Source organism: Temnothorax longispinosus, chromosome 7 (genome assembly GCF_030848805.1).
Source record: "Temnothorax longispinosus isolate EJ_2023e chromosome 7, Tlon_JGU_v1, whole genome shotgun sequence".
Taxonomy (NCBI): Eukaryota; Metazoa; Arthropoda; class Insecta; order Hymenoptera; family Formicidae; genus Temnothorax; species Temnothorax longispinosus.
In genome coordinates this window covers 21369881-21389191 of record NC_092364.1, presented here as the reverse complement: position 1 = coordinate 21389191, position 19311 = coordinate 21369881, and the positions used below count along the sequence as shown (strand labels likewise).

The 19311-nt window shown below is 41.4% G+C and overlaps 1 protein-coding gene across 6 annotated transcripts in view; it reads right to left on the bottom strand.

Annotated features, from left to right (window-relative positions):
• Camta (Calmodulin-binding transcription activator) overlaps positions 1-19311 on the bottom strand; it is a 49346-nt gene that overhangs the window by 20681 nt on the left and 9354 nt on the right. For 4 of the 6 annotated variants that reach the window (XM_071784467.1, XM_071784466.1, XM_071784469.1 and 1 more), the window contains exon 4: positions 4101-4192. In XM_071784467.1, coding sequence (XP_071640568.1) covers positions 4101-4192 — 92 coding nt within the window. Of the gene's footprint in view, positions 1-4100; positions 4193-6685; positions 8504-9745; positions 9857-19311 lie in introns of those variants that run through there. The other 2 variants (XM_071784470.1, XM_071784471.1) reach the window with 2 other exon arrangements.

Here is a 19311-nt window from a genome sequence, read left to right as displayed (position 1 = left end):
GTACAAATGGGATTTCATCAGGCGAAGGTAATAAGAACGGAGAGCCACGTCAGAAATCTTGAAAATTATTGGCGTCAAAATGGAAAAACAGGACAAAATATTCCATTCAGCGCGGAATTTCCTGCGAGAGAAATAATCAAAAATAAAACTTTGATGTATTGCAAAAACATATATTCCCTTCAAAAAATTTAAGAATCACGAAATATAGTAATCATATCCTAATTATATTATTATAAATTATAATTTAATGTAATTTTTAAATATTATTATGCTTAAGTATATCATGCAGATTACTTAGAAGATATCGCAAATTAAAAACATTTTATTATATAGGATCACTATCGTAGTAGAATAGAGATGCACGCAGCCAGCATTCATCTATTGCACTTAATGCCCGCGCTTATCGAGATAAGCACAGCAAACAAATCGTAAAACGTGCGTGTAGAAGTAACCTTGAGTTACTTGCAGCCAGTACTTCAATTCCCGCGATCTTTATGCTCGCTTTGAAAGTGACTTCGAACGATTTCGAACGAATACAGCGAACGCGCGTTACAATAAGCGCACGACAAATAAAATAATAAATCACTGACAATCCTTGGAACGTTTCTGATTGCAGGCAGCTCGTCGAGAAGCCTCCGCATGAGAAAGTGTGAGATCCACTTACGATCCACGTATGCTGTCGGAACTCGCGTGAAAAATGCGGCAGCAACGACGAGCGACGCGACGGAGAGAAGAAAGAGCGGGCGAGAGCGTAACAAAAGGAAGCCGCCGCGCGAGAAAACAAGATCACGTTGAAGGAGGATTTCGCCTAGAAGCTACGGGATTCCGCCCAGACGGCACAGTATGCACAAGGGATTTATAAACTTTCCAGGACCGTGAAAATTTACTCCGTTACCTGTCCCGTCCGCGAACTTCTTCCTCTCGCGGCTCAGAGTCGGTTGCGCGCAAAATGAATCGACCGGGCTGAGTGGCTCCATAAATCGCGGGGTGCAGCGGAATAACGCTGCCGGGACGTTGACAAATGTAAATAAGATTGAACTCGCGCCGCGCCGGATTTAAACGCGCGAATCTAGGCGAGTGGAAAAAAAATGAAAGCTTCGAATGTTGGATGAACGAATATATCTTTTCTTCTAAAAGTACCTACTTCTAAAAGTGTTTCTAAAAGTATGCTAACATTATATGCCCAGTAGTTTGCATTGCCGACGAAATGTTGAATTACGTAAGTAAATGAGAAATATTAAGAAAATGAAAAATACATGATTATTTATAAATTAAACAAAATAAGTTGGAGGGATAAAGATTTGGATTTTATATAAATGGAAGTCTGCTTCACACAAAATTAAATAGAAGTTGGATAGAGAGAAAGGAAATGGACTCTGTACACATGGAAGCTCTCTTTACACGAAACTCTGTTAGCTTCTATAGAAATAAAAACGTTTAAATAACTTCGAAACTTCAAGAAGATAGATGCTATCGCTGAATAGTATCCGTGAAAAGAAAAAGAAATTTTATTATTTCTCTGGGAGTGTTAGTCTGTAAAATTGGCATGCTTTCACATAAACTATCTAATCGATGATTATAAATATAGTCGGCCGCGGGGAAGAAGTTGTCAGTTCTATTTCCAGGGAGCGTATCAACATTGGTATAAATCACTTTGCGTGATTTCAGTTCTTCAACAAAGCTCAAATTTGTTGGCTCGCGCAATCGATAATGTTTCAGGATAATGTTTAGGACCCCCAAGGACTTGATAATATAGGTAACCGGATAAGGCGAACACTGTGACACTGTATTCGGCCCCTCCTGCCTCTGTTGGCCTCATTAGCGATGCGCATGATGCCGCGTCCGTCGCGTTTGAATATCATTTAAATATCTTCTCGATATCTAACAGCGCCTTCGCCATTATAAAATCGATGCTTCCAACCTGTACATTTTATCAAGTATCGCAACGACGGAAGCCGAAATTGGAATAAGGGCGAAATTGCTCCAGCGACAATATGAAATTTAATAGATTTGTCAGATAAGGGAGCCAATTTTCATCGCTTAGAAGGTAGACGAAAGCAATCTGCATCGAAAGCAAAAATGAAATAGCGGGAGAAACAGTAGAGACCGGACAGTGAGCGCGAGACAAAATGCGACTGTAGAAGAGGAAGAAAAGAAGATAATGATAAAGAGAGGCACACCACCTCTCTCTTCGTCAGAAGTCGCTTGAGAACTCCTCGGGAAAGCGATGTCGACGACTCTCCTCCCTCCAGCAACTTTTAATTTCCGGTACTTACCGGGGAGGGAGGGCGAATTCGGAAAGGTAACGAGCGTGTGGTGAACGGTAAGGGTGAGGGGGAAGGGGCAAAGGAGGGACGGCCGACTTATCGTTTACAATGATAGTCGTCGCGCACACAGGGATCGCAATTGAGTTTCGTTCGGCGATACTGAAAAGCTCAGCGCCGCCGGCTGCGAGCTCTCGCTGGCTCCAGCTATTGATCGGAGGCCGACCGACCTGGGTCAGAGTGTAGCGGTGTGGACTGCATCGGTGCAAGCCGGTCTACGTGTGCAGCGCACGAGTGTGGGTACGTGCACCCTTGCCGACGCTCGCTGCACACACCGGCGTGGAGCCGCGCCGTTGCACACACCGACACCGCCAGGGTCGTGACCAGGAATTTCACCTCCTCAAGCGAAACGCTGAAACAGCACTTCCCCTCCTTGCCCTCGCGATACTTTAGGCTGCCCGATAAAATTTTGGGAATCAATGCAACCGACGCGTATTTCGTAGAGCAGTATAGGTATAAAAAAAGTAATTAAAAAATAAATAAATAACGTAATAATCGTAAAAAAGCTGTCTTTCTCAAATATTACTGATCAATGTTATTTTTTTAAAAATAGTGAAATAATTGGAACAAAATAATTATTATATCGCACACACATACACACCATAAAACATATTATAAAACAAATTATAAAATTAAATTAAATGATGCTCTTCATTTTTAGTCATTCACGATTAACTAAAATTATCAGTGCTTTGACGTTTACTCTTTGACATTTCGCTTACGGAGTCGACTCTAAGTATATCAAAGGATATATCATTAAAATTGAAGTACGTTATAAGTTAAGCACGTGCCCCAAATTTGCCGCCCCTAAACTTTTCACCAGGACCATTCGAGCAGTTTCACCCTTAACGTCATCGCTGTAGGTTGCACACAAGCGAAGATTGCATTGGCTGCATCTATTCTCCCTAACCGCGCCGCGAACATGAACGAGCGCCGCGTTATTTACCTTCCCACTTTACTCCCGTATAGTCTTGTGTAAATATATATATCCGCTCTGGTCTCGGTGAGGTCACGATAAAATTTACGCCGGAAAAAAAGGGACGACGCGCGGAATGGTCCATCGGAATTCCGGTAATACCAGATCGGTCCTCTAGCGCCGGAATTCGCGGCCGGGCACGCGACCGCCGCAAAGAGGGATGTGCTCCGAGAGCCAGAATGCAAGTGCATCCATACGTAAGATACATTGGTACTTGATACTTTGCCCCCGTTTCATTCCGAAATGCAGTTCGTCGTTAAATTCCAGGCATATTACACGTCCGAGCCGAGCACAGTAATAATCCGGATTAGCAGAGAGTTTTTGTTAATATTTGGATATCTAATATAAAAGTAAACGTTTAAATAAATGGAAAAATGTACTCGCAGCACAAATGTTTATTATTGAAATAAAATATATTTTCTTAAATTAATGTAGTGTGTAATTAATGTATCTTAAATTAATGTAAAATGTAATTTATGTAACATATGACATACGATATGTCCTTAAATGAATATTAGAGATATTTTTAACACTTTACTCTCTCGAAATATCTAGACCGTTAAAGTATTATTTTATGGTTAGAGTCTGTTCACATATAATAAACATTTACTCATCTAATTGTTATCGATTTGTGCGGCATGAGAAATTGCAATTCGAAAGCGTGACATTAACACGATGTCGTGCAATCGGCAAATATGACATCGACAGATCTTTGAATATTTAGGTTACACGTGTGTATTCTATTGACCTATGAATTTAATAATTCGCGTTTAACGAATGAACGACGGGCGGCGGCTTACCTCGTTGGTGTTCCATCGATGCCTCTGAGTTGGAAAGTGTTCAGCTCGCGGCAAGGTTTCCAGATTTTCGGGAAGCTTTATCGGGTCGCCATCTGCGTGATAAATTATCTCAATTAATAGCTGTTCTCGCGCGCTAGAAAATGTGGAATCGTAGAAAGCATCAATTTCAGAAGCGATTTGTTCCGTGACCCGTTACATTATTTAACGGAAAACCTAAAATTTATGTCGCCGACGTGCGTGTTGATCGATCGTGACAGTTTTACAGACGGATCGACAAGCGAATCGTTATACTGTGTCATGAGCATTAACGACTGCCCACACTCACACTCTACTCGCGACGTTGCAGGTATAGCTTTAGCATTACGTTGCATGTGTCATTAACTCTGTTTATACACAACCGATCGAAATTCTCCATCGATCTAAGCCATGTATATTATGCACGCTCGCCATAAAATAGCACTTGTAATAGATTGCACCTTCCGCGAACGTGCCGTGAACTACCTACTCCCATTAGAATGCAAAATAAAAATCGACGGTCTAAAGATTCTTTTACCGAGAACCTTAGCATGCTTTCGCACAATTACTTTTTTAAGATAGAACCGAGAAATATAATGAGAATTTCAGAAAATTAAAATGGTATCATAATTAGGTATTCATTGTTATTTAGCACGGTGTTAATAATTAATAAAATTATTTTAACAATAAGAGTATTGTAAAGAACCTTTTAGGAATATTTAAAAACAATTTTTTTCAATTAACTATAACATAATACGAATATACGGCCTATAATATTTAGTAAAGACTTAGTAAAGTATAGTAAAAAATATAGGATGGTATTTAATAAAGATTAAAATTTTCTTTATAAAAGGACTTAAAGAAAATTGATTGCGTACTGCAAAAATAATTCACCATCCTGTAAATATAGTGAGATTCGACTGCGCACTCTGCTCTTAAATTATTGGAATCCGAGAGTATTTCTGTATATCGAGGCATCAACCGGGAGGCTATTTGCTTGACAAAATGCTTCCGTTTCGCAGCGCTTGCGTTTCCTCTCGATATTATTGATATTACGCACGGGACATCTGTGCTCTCCCATGTGATATATCGGCAATATCATGCGTCGTGCATTCTTGAAGTGCTGCCCTTTATAATACGAAATGCGAAATACAGTATAAATAAATTTCCACGCCATTGTAACCAAACACTTTCTGTACTTTATGCAATCCATTGTGTAAAATTGAATCGATACGATCAAAGTAGCCATAAAGTTGCCGTAGAGATAACGAAATTCATCCGTTTGATACAACTTTTGTTACAGTTTCTCCGGAAGAAGGAACTTTCTTTCACGGACGCACACGCGCACTCACACATAGAACATTCGTCAAAAAAAAAAATAAAAATTGCCGCGTTCTCGCAAGAAATAATAGCAGAAATGAAGACAAATGTGTGACTTACCATATTTTTCTAGCTCTTCAGAAATTATATAAACCTAAATCACGATTGCGATCAGGAAATTTTTATGATCGATTAACTTATGATAATCTTATTTAGCTGCCAGAGTAAATTCATTGCTCAAGTGCTTTTTTCTTTTCATGAAAAGATCCGTTAAAATTGCTCTGTATGACTAAAAACCAGCATATAAACGTGTCATATTTTATATCAGTACAATTTATTTATTCAATAGCTTGTTTTCATGTAATCTTTCTCATAGATCTGACAAATTGGAGCGAGTTCAAAATAAGTTTCGTCTTTAGCAAAACATTTTCCGGAAATACCTAGAGTATTTAGCCAGGAATTATCCGAGGGAATCAAATATTTATTTAATGGCACTTCATTCGCCTACGGTCTATGTAATATTCATTGATTCGCGAAACTCGCCGAAACTAGGCGCCATTAACTAAACTTTCGATCATAAGTATGATACTTAAGCGCAGTCGTGATCTCTTGTATTTCGTTATAGCGAATTTTGTAAAAGCAATAGCTTACTTGCATGGAATTTCAACGTTGCGATGTTATTTAGTTAAAAATCATTACGTTGCAAATATAAAACAAATATATCTTATATATTAATTTCATATATTTTTCATAATCGTGCCACAAAAAAATAATATAAATAGTATACTAAAATAATTGAAATTTAAAATTTAATGACTTTCAATTTACAGTCAAAGAAATTGAAGTCACTTATAAACTTCAAAGTTCAAGATTTCACAACGCAAATCTTTGAAATGACACAATTTGCTGAAATAAAATGAGACCCTTGGGAGGCGCGCAACGTTGACGAATCTCATTTAATAATCTCGAGCGAAGAAAGAAGCGCGAAAAGGAGCAAGAAATTTCTCGTTCCTTAGAAACTCATAAATTAATATAGTTTCCTCTGCGGTATAAAATGAGAAACGATCAAAAGCAATTTTTAAACCCTCTCAAATTCCATTCAGCAACGATGTCAAATAAACTTCAACCCCCATGGTAAATCGAAAGTATCGGAAGACTATAGTACGTGTCGTGTGATCCAACGAGTGACATGTCGTGTCAAATGTTGCGGGATTCTCTACACCGGGTGCGTAAACAGCAGATAGACTCACTTGGGGCGAGGGGCGTCGGGTAGGTCGCGTGGTAGACGACACGCTGTGGGTTCGAATGATTGTAGCCCGCCATCTCCGCGATGCTGGCGCGTGAACGCGCTGCTTGGATCTTACCGATCGTCTTGGCCGATCGTCATCGTCCTTGAACGTACGCGAGACGGGAACGTAGCTGGGGCCTGGCGGGCATCCCCGGGCGGACCTTTCTTCGCGACGGGTCCGCGTGTTTTAGGGACGATCGCGTATCTGATATGACTGCTGTTCGTCGATGATCGCGCTTTTTCGATCGGGACGAGCTGAGGGGGCGGTCCTTTTTTCGTCAGGACAGCTTGCCGGCCGCGGGGTCCAGGACGCAGGAACGACACTCGGATTGACGTTGTTCTCGGCGTTGCGAAATTTGCGCTCCCGGATGACGACGACTCCCTCTGGAACGGCAGGACATATCCCCCAAAGGAGCGTGCACGCGAGCCGGATTATGTTATTCGAGACCGGATATCGATCGACGGTGTCACGAACGTGTCACTCTTTCCGTTTCGCTATACCCCGACTCTCCTGGATCTCTTCCCTTGAATGGGAGATCACTCGAATGGGTCAGGATTGGAGAAGTTCTCGCAGTTTCGTCGTATCGAAAGACACACGTGGAAGTGCACGCGGAAACACGGACAGAATCGATCCTCCGCTCCCCTTCCGCACTCTCCCTGATTCTCCCGAGTATTTCTCTCTCTTTCTCTCTCGCTCTCTCGCTTTCGCTCTCTCTCTTTCACGCTTTTTTGTTAGATTTTTCTTCTAGTATAAAAAATTGGAGCTCCACTGTATCTCTATACGACGCTCGGAGCCATTCCTCTTCGTGAACGTTCCTTCCTCCCGTTCCTCGTTGTTCGCTGCTCGCGATCCCGGTCCTCTCTTCTCGCTCTCGTAAACGTTCCTGGATGGGGGCGCGTTCCCGGTCACAAACCACGCACTATTTCTGTCTTTCTGACTTCTCTTCTTCCGAAATCTCAGGTCCTCCTTTGCTTTCTCTTTCTATCTTTATGTGGTGCGCTCCGGAGCTCTTTTTAATCTTCTTATATCCTAAGTTACAACACTGAACCTGTCCCTATCGGAGGGACAAAATAATGTAAGGGTCACACAGTACAGAGAGAACTTAAAATGCGATTATCCCGTCCCGTAGCAGTCGACGCGTGCTCTCTTTACGATCTCGCCTTTCGGTGATCCCTCTCTCCCTCTCTTTCTCTCTCTCTCTCTTTCTCGCGTTTATACTCTCGTCTCGTCTCCTCTTCACTTCCGCCGCGCCGCGCACCAGTCCGACTGAGGAATAACTTCAGAAAATAGACGATTTTTCTATCGTTCGACTCTTTTGTAGCTTGTTTCTTCTTTACTGTGTATTGCTTGTGTATACGCGCTTGTATTACACGTCTACTTTGAAAAAAATCGGAGTTACCTCGTCGTACGTCCCGCTCTTTCCTTCTCCTATTCTCTCCCGCTTTCTCTTTCACTCTCTCTCTCTCTCTCTCTCTCTCTCAATTTTTTTCTCTGTCCGGCCGCGCGCGCTTCTTTCACTTCTTCCTTCCCTTCTTCCTTTCCCTTCTTTCTTTTTACAGGCGGTTGTCTTACAGGTGTAAGGTAAGATTTAAAGAGAGTCCTTAGGAGAAATGTGTTGTTGCTGTTGTTGCTGTTTCGTGTTTACAGTTGTTAGTAGTGTTATTTACAAATATGTAATGTTTTTGTTTTTGTTAATAAAATAGTTCAAATTAGTCTTTTGGCCCCGCGTGTCTGCTCCCGAGCGGCGGGAGCCGCAGAGTGAGGCAGCCCTCGAGTCTCGACTCTCGACCTCCGTTCCTCCGCTCGCTCCTCTCTTCCCTCTTCTTCATCCCTCTCCGCGCGTGGAGGTCCCCACCACACCGCTGTCCCGGAGTCCTCCAGCCCCTACCAGCCCCACCACCGTCCCGCGAGGGCGATCGTTTCCTCTCTTTCTTTCTCTCTCGGTCAGGTCTGACTCTCCGGCCCCAGCCACAGCCCTTACCCCTGCCCCCCTCAACCCCGTCCCTGTCCGTGGTGTCTGTCGAATCTCACCCTCGCCAACCCCTCGGTCGCCACCCTACCCTCCTCCGCCTTCTTGCACCGCCGTTATCCCCTCATCATCTATCTCTCTCTTTCTCTCGCGTACCTACGTCTACTTACCATTACCACTTTTACGCTTAGCAGTGTAAGTGCACCACCGTGCCAATTCCTATGCGAAACTACCAATGGTGCTGTTCGTTACCTACCAACCTACCTAGCTACCTATCCAGCTGGTTAGCTACCTACTTCTGTAAAACTCGTTGGGGCGCTGTAAATTAAGGATTACCGAGGATGCTAATTAATGTCGAGGCGTAACACACGGGAAAATTGCGTTCGGGGATCACTCGTTTGTCGTTGCCGAAACCGAACGTCGTTCGCTCTGTGCCGCCCGTCCTCGCGAGATAATCGTCCAGCCCTCCACGGAGAGATTTGGTCCACGCTATTCCATATAATTCTCGCCGTCGACAAATCGACGCTCGTACGTCTCGCGCCTCCCCGTTGTCGAAACCGATAAATTTGCGGCGATAGTTTCGGCGAGGGAGATGGACGAGAGTTGCGCGAAGTAATCGCGAATTTGCATGCGGGGCGTAACCTTGAACGCGATACGCCTAGATTTGGAAGAGGAAATGCCAAAGTAACGACTTACACGGTCCCAAAGTAAAACGTGTTGAAAGGGGGAATTATTCATGCGATAAAGAGAATCGAACGCGAAATCGACAAATTTATTATTAATTTAAATATTTACTTTATTAAGGGAAAGAATGTTTCATACATCTCAATTTACGTTAAGCTATTAATGGACTTAATTTGCAGAAGTTTAAAGTTGCGGTGCACAGAACAGAAGGATCAAATTACGTGGACGAACGTTGAAACGTGTAATGTCAGGCTATGTGGCTGAGTTACCTTACAGTGTAAACTTTACACAGTTCTATAGGTGCGGTTCATGACAAACCGTACGAAAAGCATTGTTAGCATGCAAGCCCGCGAAAATCGTAAACTTACTTAATATAGTAGTTTCACGCGGTCGCGCGAATAATTCGCCAATAGAGATAAATTTTATCCTCGCTATACTCTGCGCTGACGACATTAAAGAAAACCGCGTGATTCTTTGAAATCGACCAAATGGCGATGCACGCGCATCCGAGAAAGTCACAAGATTATTCATTATTCATATCGTGATCGTAAGTCCGTGGAAGCGTATTGAAACGACCGATTCGACGTTTTATCGCGGAGATAACTCGAACCTATCGAACAACAATTGGAGAACAATTGGAGAACAAGTCGTAGAATAGCCAACGTTACTATCCCTAGTTTATAAATGAATAAACAAATGTCTCGTATAAAACGTACCATTTCTCACGATTAATTTTAAACAGATTTCACTTTAAGGGAATCTTAACTCGGGACTCGGTCACCAAAAGACTTGACATCGAAACTTTAGAAGAGTTTTAAAGTAGCTGCAAATGACGACAGGCGGATCGATCGTTTTCATTATTAATCGTCGAGAAAACATTAACTGAAATAAATCCTGAAAAAGATTCGGATCGCCGATTGAGAAGTAGCAGGGAGCGAAGGAAGTATAGATTCGCGCAATTACGAAGACTCGTTAGCGAACATTGGAAACGTCATCGTAAGCAGCAGGAGCCACAACGGGCAATCGAAATTGGCTCCGGCACTTCCGCGCACGTCTCTTCAACCCTTCGCTCTAAGTGGGTGGGCAGGACGTCGACTAAACGATATTCCTCTCACAATCCACGAAACGCAGGCCAAGTCCTCCCCGACTTCGCACCTATACACATGAATCCGTGCACTTGCTCGTGCCACCGAGGGTCGTACGTTTCCAGCGCGACTGGTACCTAAGCGCGCGTATATACGTATATATGTATATACAGATATATTATATGTGTGTATGTACAACACACATCGGATTCTCACAGAAGGTTCGTGTCGAATTTTAATGGAAGTGCTGCCACCTTCTAGTGACCTCTGGAGCCAGCCGTGTTGGAGGCATTCCTACGAAGAGGCTCGCGGAAGAAAAAAGAAACATCCGGGGGCTGGCGGAGGGGTGGAAATCACTCAGGCGTCGAGCCCCTATCGCCAATCTGATTAATGGATAGATTCATGAGCCTGGGTATTTATATGGATTTAAACGCGCCTGTATGGCGGGCACGTAACTTTAGAGCCTCGCTAAATTGGCGAACGTACGCGACCCGAGAGTACGCGTGCATGTGTACGCGGATGCCTCGATGTAACGTGCAAATAATAACGTATTTCCCTAATGTTTTCTCTATGGACATAATTAATCGAAAAATTAAAACTGATATAAGCGATATTACGTTTATTTTAAAAATGTGAGAATTTTTTTAAAGCATTTAAATAATCTAAAATTCTGCTATTATATTTTAATTCTGCGAATAAAATAGATAATTTCACGTTAGAATAATTACATGTGAAAACTAGCATACATTTTACGCTTGCTTAAGTTTTACTTGTCTCGTTATCACGCCCATGTAAAAAAAAAAACTCGGAAATATTTCTGCACGAAGTTATTTCACGTTGATCCCTCGGCGATGGGGGATTCGAAGTTTGAATTTCGATTACAGATTCGCTTTTGGTCCAGATAGCTTCCGATCGCACGCGGCTTCTGTCGCGTTAAGCTCGTAATTTATCCGCGGCCTGGTAATCGAGCGAATCTCGTGTCGCCGAAATGAAACAAGCTCACGCCCTCCCGGCTTTCCAACCTTCGCTTCGGCATAAGCTCGAGGTTATCCACGATTTATTTGCTTCCACGTGTATCATATCAGGTAGCCGATACTCCATTCGAATCTAATCTGCACTGTGCATTTTCGACACGAGCGACGCGACGTATAGCTTTGTTATGTTTGTGGAACTTCGCTTTATTAGCCCTTTAAGAACACCCGAATTTTTCAATCGTTCAGCAAGTTGGTGAAAAACCACATTCGTCATAGATATTATCGGCGCGTTTTCGCTGAATTTATACAAACGGTATAATACACAATATCTATATATCAACGTAAAAACATGTTTATCTCACAAACGCAAGCAACTGCCACGTCCATGTCGCGCGCCGTTAAACTTCGCGTATACACGCTGCTGACGGTTCGGCTGTTGACAAAGTAAACACGCATTAAGCTACATGCATCATTCACGATTACACACGTTCTATCGTTCGCGGATCGCGTAAGCGGAAGTAGAACGCACGTGCAAGATGATTTCTAACTGTATCCGACATATGGTCAGAAATGATTACGATTGCGCTCCTTGGAGCCGATCCGCCAATTTTTGGGTCCGTGCCGAGTTCACCCGCGCCTTGCCGTGGCTCCGTGATATCCGACTCGACCGTCGAAACGGAGCGTTACATATAGCCCATTTTGTTTCGCTCTGATTTATGGGCAGCCACGATACAAAAACGCCGTGAATTTCGCAAACGGGGACTGACATTTCTACGGCAAAAACAACGGCACGCCGAAGTAAAGCAACGATATACACGGCGGAACAATAATTCTCTATCATTTGTCATAATTTAAGCGACAGGAAAAAAGATTTGTATAAAAATTGTATCAAGGGACGCTGTATAAATTAGTCGTACCCGAGGTCGTACCTATATATATAGGAAATATCTTTCCTTATATATATACATTTAAAACTAATGACTTTTACATCCTGCAAAACATATATCGTCAATTTTTTTTGCAAACTGAAGCGTGTAATTACTTTAAAAATCACGATTCAAAGTTTAATCGCCGCGACATCAGGGAATTTTTATGTGTTAGCAGCTCTTTTTATTATTTAAACTAGCGAAAATAGTTCTGTAGTAAACCGAGTTATTGCTACACGTGCGACCAACACGACAAACATTTAAGTAATGCAATTTGTCATTCCATATAGTCAAAAAATACTGTTACCGCCGAAATCTCTCGTTCTCACGCGACGATACTTCACCTCGAAAACGTGACGTGTAACGTTATTGAACATCCGAGCCGCGAATGCGAATAAATCTGCCAACAATCTGTCGTTGATGCCGCAAACTTTTATTGCACGTAAAAACGAATTGTTTAATCTATATAAAATTGTCGATCTCTGCAGTTTGACATGTTTTAATAATCTTTATTATTATTCACGTTTTAAATAAATATGTGTTATAAAAAAATGTAGAAAAGGAGATAGACGTTTATATAAAATTTATAGTTTTTTGCATTTTGTAGATAGCATTAAATAATAGCTGCAAATCATCACGCCGTTTGTACACCAAGCTAGGGCGCAAACAAATTAATAACGTACGATTAGATTAATTGCGTATGCTAAGATATAATCGCGGCAATTAGCTCTGTCATTTGTATCAGTAAGTAGGCTTCCCGACCTAACAATCTAGAATATCCCCTTAAATGCGCTCTATAAACCGATCCGTCGCTTTCTCTCTCTCTCTCTCTCTCTCTCTCTCTCTCTCTCTCTCTCTCTCTCTCTCTCTCTCACACACTCTCACACTCTCTCTCTCCCTCTCTCTCTCTCTCTCTCACACTCTCTTTCTCTGGGGCCGTTTTCTTGGTGGCCTCACATACCGCACCTCTAAATAGCCCCAAAGTAACCGAAATAGTTTAGGGAGCATACATATTCATGCACACGCCGATCTTTTTGTTGCAAGACTATGTACCGTGCGCGGTGCAACGAGAATGCCACGACCGCAATTCTTCGCGTTGAACTTCATAGCATCCGCAGAAGATTTACACGAATGACGTAGAAACGCGAACGAAATAAATATGTTCCACATTGACGTCTTTATTCTTTGAAAATCGAAATCGATTTTTCGTTAAATTGCTAATAAATCAATCTTCGTTTATCAGCAGCGATAACGGCCGTGGTGAGGGTATATTCAAATGTAGCGCAGGAATAAATTCGAAATAAATTAGAATGTCACGAATACGATAACAATTCGCGTTCGCCGAGATGATATCGCGGCGTGGGCCATACCTACGAAGGGTTACAGTGATTTCGCTACGTACGGTCTTAAAGGTTTACCTTAATACCGAAAGCGTACACGCAACCCTTTATCGACGTTCTGATTAATCGTTACCATGCGAAGGAATGGAATTACGCATAACAATTACTGGCGTGCTCCTTTTTTGTCGTTCATTTATTCGTATCCTTTATTATTTTTCGATACGCCTCCTTTTCGGATTTAGCTCGGCTTTAAAAATAACTTTCGCGGCGAAATACTTCGGAGTACAGCACAAGAGGAGCGATACGAGTTTAAATAGCTAACCCATGGTGAATTTGGGAACGCGCAGAAACGAGTAACTGGGTCTCTCCGATCGCATGTCGCTAAATTCTGGAAACGACACTTCAGCTTAGCGCGAACAATGCGCTCCACGCTCTAGCCTTGTCCAACACTGATAACGCTAGCCGCATTAATGGACTTGGAACAGATAATAGAGACGCGACGTTCACGCTATCATATGGGACTGGTTAAAGATTTTAATCATTCCTCCGTCTCCACTCTAATCTGTCAGTTTAATTAATCCACTCTCATTACCAATACTCATAAAATATTGATTAATTTGATAAAAAATGAATTAATTCAACAAATACTAGTTTTAAATAAATTAAATGATATATTAGTAGTTTTATAATCTTATCTTGTATTATATATTGTAGTATTGTATGTATAATAATCTATTTTTTTCGAGCTAATTTATTTTAATAGAATTATCATCTAATAATTTCAATAGTTCGTATAATCATGAAAAGTTTTCACCGATTATCGATCGTTACACAATTTCAATTCCGAAAATCTAATAAATCACCAATGATCATAATATATTCAATAATCGTCAGATTCTCCTTATATCGCGCATTTCATTCATCTTTCATAATATCTATTTCCAAAGAAGATAAATGAAGAAAGAAGCGTTCAAGCTGAATAAGGTTGAGACTCATAATTTCTTTAGAGACTATATAATTTCTCACACTTTTTTTCGCCCTCATCAATTCTCAATATTTATCTTCCCTCAGTATTTTTGAAACAGTGGTGATATGTGGTTCATATGTTAGCCCTCGGCGATTACAGATGGCAAGGGTATTTTTGCACACTTTTTGACGGGTTGGCCGAAAAGGGTCGCGGAAGAATAGCGCAAGAAGAGGAAGAGGAAGGGCCAGGATTACGAGGGGACAAAAGGACGGAGAAGAGAGGGGAAGTCGCGCTAACACGAGGCAAGCGCGGGGCGATCAATTACGTAACCCAATAAAAGTGGGTCACGTGTCAAAGTGTGGAGCCATCCCCGAAGTGTCCAACTTTTTGGTAAAAGCTCGTAAATTACCAGTCAGCTAGCTAGCTAGCAAGCCAGCAAGGCTCTGCTATCACCCCGCGTAGCTTTAAATAGAATGTCGGCAGCTCGGGGGCTCGTGTCCAACCACCCTCTCGCAATGCCCCGTTCATCGTTTCCTCTTTCAATCCTTGTCATCCCTCTTTATCTTCCTCCCTTCCCTTGATCTTTCCCCTCTCCGCGCGTCACGTAGGTAGTTCCTCATCCCGGCGTTTTTTTGTGAGGAAAGACCGAAGCCGGACACGTAAGTCGCTAGTCGTTAGTCGTCGGCAATAGCTCGCCATCAATGTGGTAGCGGGTGTGATAGTAGGAGAGAGAGAAACAGCTGGATAGAGAGGGTCGATTTACGAGAGAGGACTGTAGAAGGAGGTGGAAAGCAAGAGAAGGGTGAAAGCAAAGGGAGAGACAAAGAAAGGGAGAGAGGGAGAGAAAGAGAGAAAGCGTCACGGCAGGAGAAGTAAGACAATCAATAAGATTGCCAGGTCCGAAGGAACTCAAGCCCGGATTCGCTGAATGAGTTCGGTACACTTCCTGTCAGGCCATGAGAAGGACTCGCGTTTCAAGAGCTAAATTATCAGATTATATCCTTGAATGCGAGACGTCGGATTAAAGTCTTCCGCAAGACGTGGAGAGACCGGAAGTAGACAACGATGAAGGGCGCCGAGATTAAACGGCAAGCAAGCTTTTCTCACAGGGGAAAGGGCTCTTTTCTCGAGGGGGTCGATACCAGGTCTAGTCACTGGATAGGCAATCGGATAGGTCAGGATAGGAACGGGATAGGCCAGAGGATGCCCGTGGACGTCAGGTCGCGTGGATACGAGGGGCTGCCGGAGCGAGAGGGTGGCGATGAAAAGGGTGCACGAACGAGGGATGGAGGGTGGTGGAGGCCGCACAATCGCCGCTCTGGCGGATATTGCCGGAACTACGAATTACCCCGTGTCGCCGGGGGTACTTTCCTGCCGGGGTGCACTTCTTCGGAAACTCGAATGAAGCGTTACGATGCCGGTGTCTCTCATGGAACGACAATGCGAGATATTCTGGGGATGAAATTTTGCGTCGATAAGGAAGAACTACCCCCGCTCGAGGTGATCACAAGGGAGGAGCGGAGTACTTCGCCCTTACACTATGCGTTACTGTATTAAATTGTAATCTTGCTAATTTTTTTGTTTATTGTATCCATTGTTTCCAAGAAGATAAAAGAAAAAGATATTAAAATTATATTTTAATTTAAAAAAATAAAACTTTATTTTATATAATTATAAAAATTGTTTATCTGATATTCTTCAATTAATTCATGATGCTAGAAATGATCGATCTTTCAGCTAAAAATATAAACTCAAAATAAAATGTCTGAGAATAGTTGTTTTTCCAGAATTATTAAATTGCTATTTATTCTATATATCAAGTAATATAAATTTTGCATAAAAGAAAGATTATATATATATATATATATATATATATATATATAATTATATATATATATATATATATAATCCTCACTTTAAACATCTTTAATAAAAAGTTTTGCCATTTTTGTGTAACACGTAACTCTGTAATTTTTGCGGCAACAAAATGACTATTATTCATAAACGAGAAATATTTGCTGAAAATAATAGTATTAGTTTAAGGGCAGCTTTGTTATTTCTAAAATTCTAATAATTTTTTCGATTGCAAGAATGTTGATCATCATTTAGATGAACAATCCAGAAAAAAAGTGTTATGTGAACTACGAAGGGTTAAGGTCTGAGCACGATCGGAAAACCATAGATCCTAAGAGAAACTTTCTCGGCCTATGTGGCACTAACAATAAATAACAAGGTCGGCAATAAATAAGGAGCACGATAGAGAAGGTCTCGTGCGTCACAAAAGCACCGGGGTCACGATACAGAAAACGCCCAGCCAAGCACATTCATCAAACTTTTACGAGAATATTAGGAACATTAAAAAATAATTTGAATATTGATTTTCAACGAGAGAAAAAGATAAATCATATAAATAGCAATTATATTTGCGACTACGAATAATTTATGTCTAGTTTTCAAATCTCTTTCTGAGCTCAATAAATTATAAAAGTTTTAATCGGTTAGAAAGAAAAAAAGTACCATTATGTCGAGAATATATATTTTTAATCTCATACGACAATCAAATTTTTATCGAATAAATATTTTTACAACGTCAAAACGTGATTTGTATCGGACATTGGAGTGAAACGTTCGCCCACATTTTCAATTAAAATTTCGATCAAACTTTGTATTAACTGCGTTAAACGTAAAGTTGCAATAAGCGTTCGATTTTCCTTTTTTTTTCTCCTGCACAACCACGACTAACTGCTTTGGCTGGAGTTGTCGTCGAGTTTCGCCACGTCGTTAGAACTTGGCGCTCGTAAAAAACTATCATCTCGAAATTTGTGCAATGACGTTTTAATGCTAGTCCACGTCTTGTACTTTCCGCACATCACAGTAATACTTTCCGCGGGGCTTCCTTTTCCTTTCTCTCTCTCTCTCTCATTTCGCGGCACACATAACCCGGCCTTTCTATTTATATTCCGAATCGGATTCACGCACGAATACCCATTATGGAGAAACGTTGCTCGAAGAATAGAGAAACGCGGCTGTGTCTGCAGCCGCCCGGCGACTATGCATATGCCACGCGAATCGGAGTGCATATGGATCTTCGTGTTGTGCATACGGCCAATTCTGGAAATGAGCCGAAGCCTCTTTCCGCGGCAGAATATCTCCACGAACGTGGGAGGGTACGCAAAGTCAGGTAAGGTTTTCGAAATGGAAATGCGGGAAACGTGACGAAATTGTACACGGGATAACTTGTTTTCCAGGAAAAGTGACGACAACCCCTTAATGGAAATCCCACGTTGGGAAGTTTATGATTGTATACGTTACTCCCTGTATACTCCACTTCGTGGAGGAGCAACAGAAGTTTCGTCAATATGTAATATCCATCCAAGAAGGTAAAAGTTAAATGATAAAATTAGTAATTAAATTGTACGACAAAGTAAAACGCATTCTGCTGCAAAATTATTTAAAGTTTTTCGTGAAATTATATTGGAAAAAACTTGAAACTCTCTAATATGCATTTTTAATATTATTTCATATAAAAGTTTCAGGTTATGCCATACTGTGCATTCGCCATTACCATTCCTTCCACGTACTTTTTGTAATGCAGATCGATAATTTCCACTTTCGACGAGATCGCGCGATTCTTTGAAAAACGACGATAAGTAGGACGATTTAGGGATGAGAGAAGCCTCGGATCTCCTTCATAGAACGGGTCTTCAGCGCATATCGATCATTTCTGTTTTCGCAGCTCTCAGATGGGAAAGGAGTAATCCCACTCGGCGAATTGTGGATATTTGCTCCCAGCATTCGGTTTTCAACTACATTTTGTTTTTATTACCGAGCACGTCGGCGTATCGTGCAAAAAATATCGTATCGACGTGCGTATTATCGGGGATCAACGTGTAACAGTTGTATACGGACCACTATTTTCCGATGTACAACGACTAACTAAATTCATTTGCAACTGCATGAAACAATTCAGCGAGGTATAAAAAGTGTAGTAATTCAGTTATGTGGCAAAATGATGTTACAGCATTGTGTCGCAACATTAATTGCACATACGAGTTTCGCACGCGCGCACACATATTTGAGATATAAATCAATTTTCTATATTTCAAGTATCTAAAATACTGACAATCAAAAATATAAAAAAAGCTCTAAAGAATCAATATCTCAATTCAAATATATTACTGAGAATATTAATATTTATTAAAATATCTAGAGATTTAATTTGATAAAAAAATCCACATTAACGAAAGAATTTTGAGATTTACAGAAAAACCGAAATATTTGATCTCACGATTCCGTTTATATTATCACCGTTTATATATCATTTCTGTTTTATTCTCAAGTCTTTCTACAAACTCAATTTAATACGAATTTTCTTTATGGCTAGCCTCACTACTCTTATCGCGTTCAATTATCCGCACGTTAATAGCCCTAAGGAGTAGTTACTGCTTCTTAACCGATTCGCACAGGAAGGTACAAACTGTAAAAGTTGTAGGACCGATAGTTTATCGTTCTCTCACACAGTCACACTCGCCTGTAATCGCGTGGTTTACGGGCCCCGAAGTCATTCCGTGCGAAACTCGAGTGCAGTTTGTGTGCAGTTTCCGTTTCCATCGTGATGAGTGGAAACTTTGGTCAGGCTTCT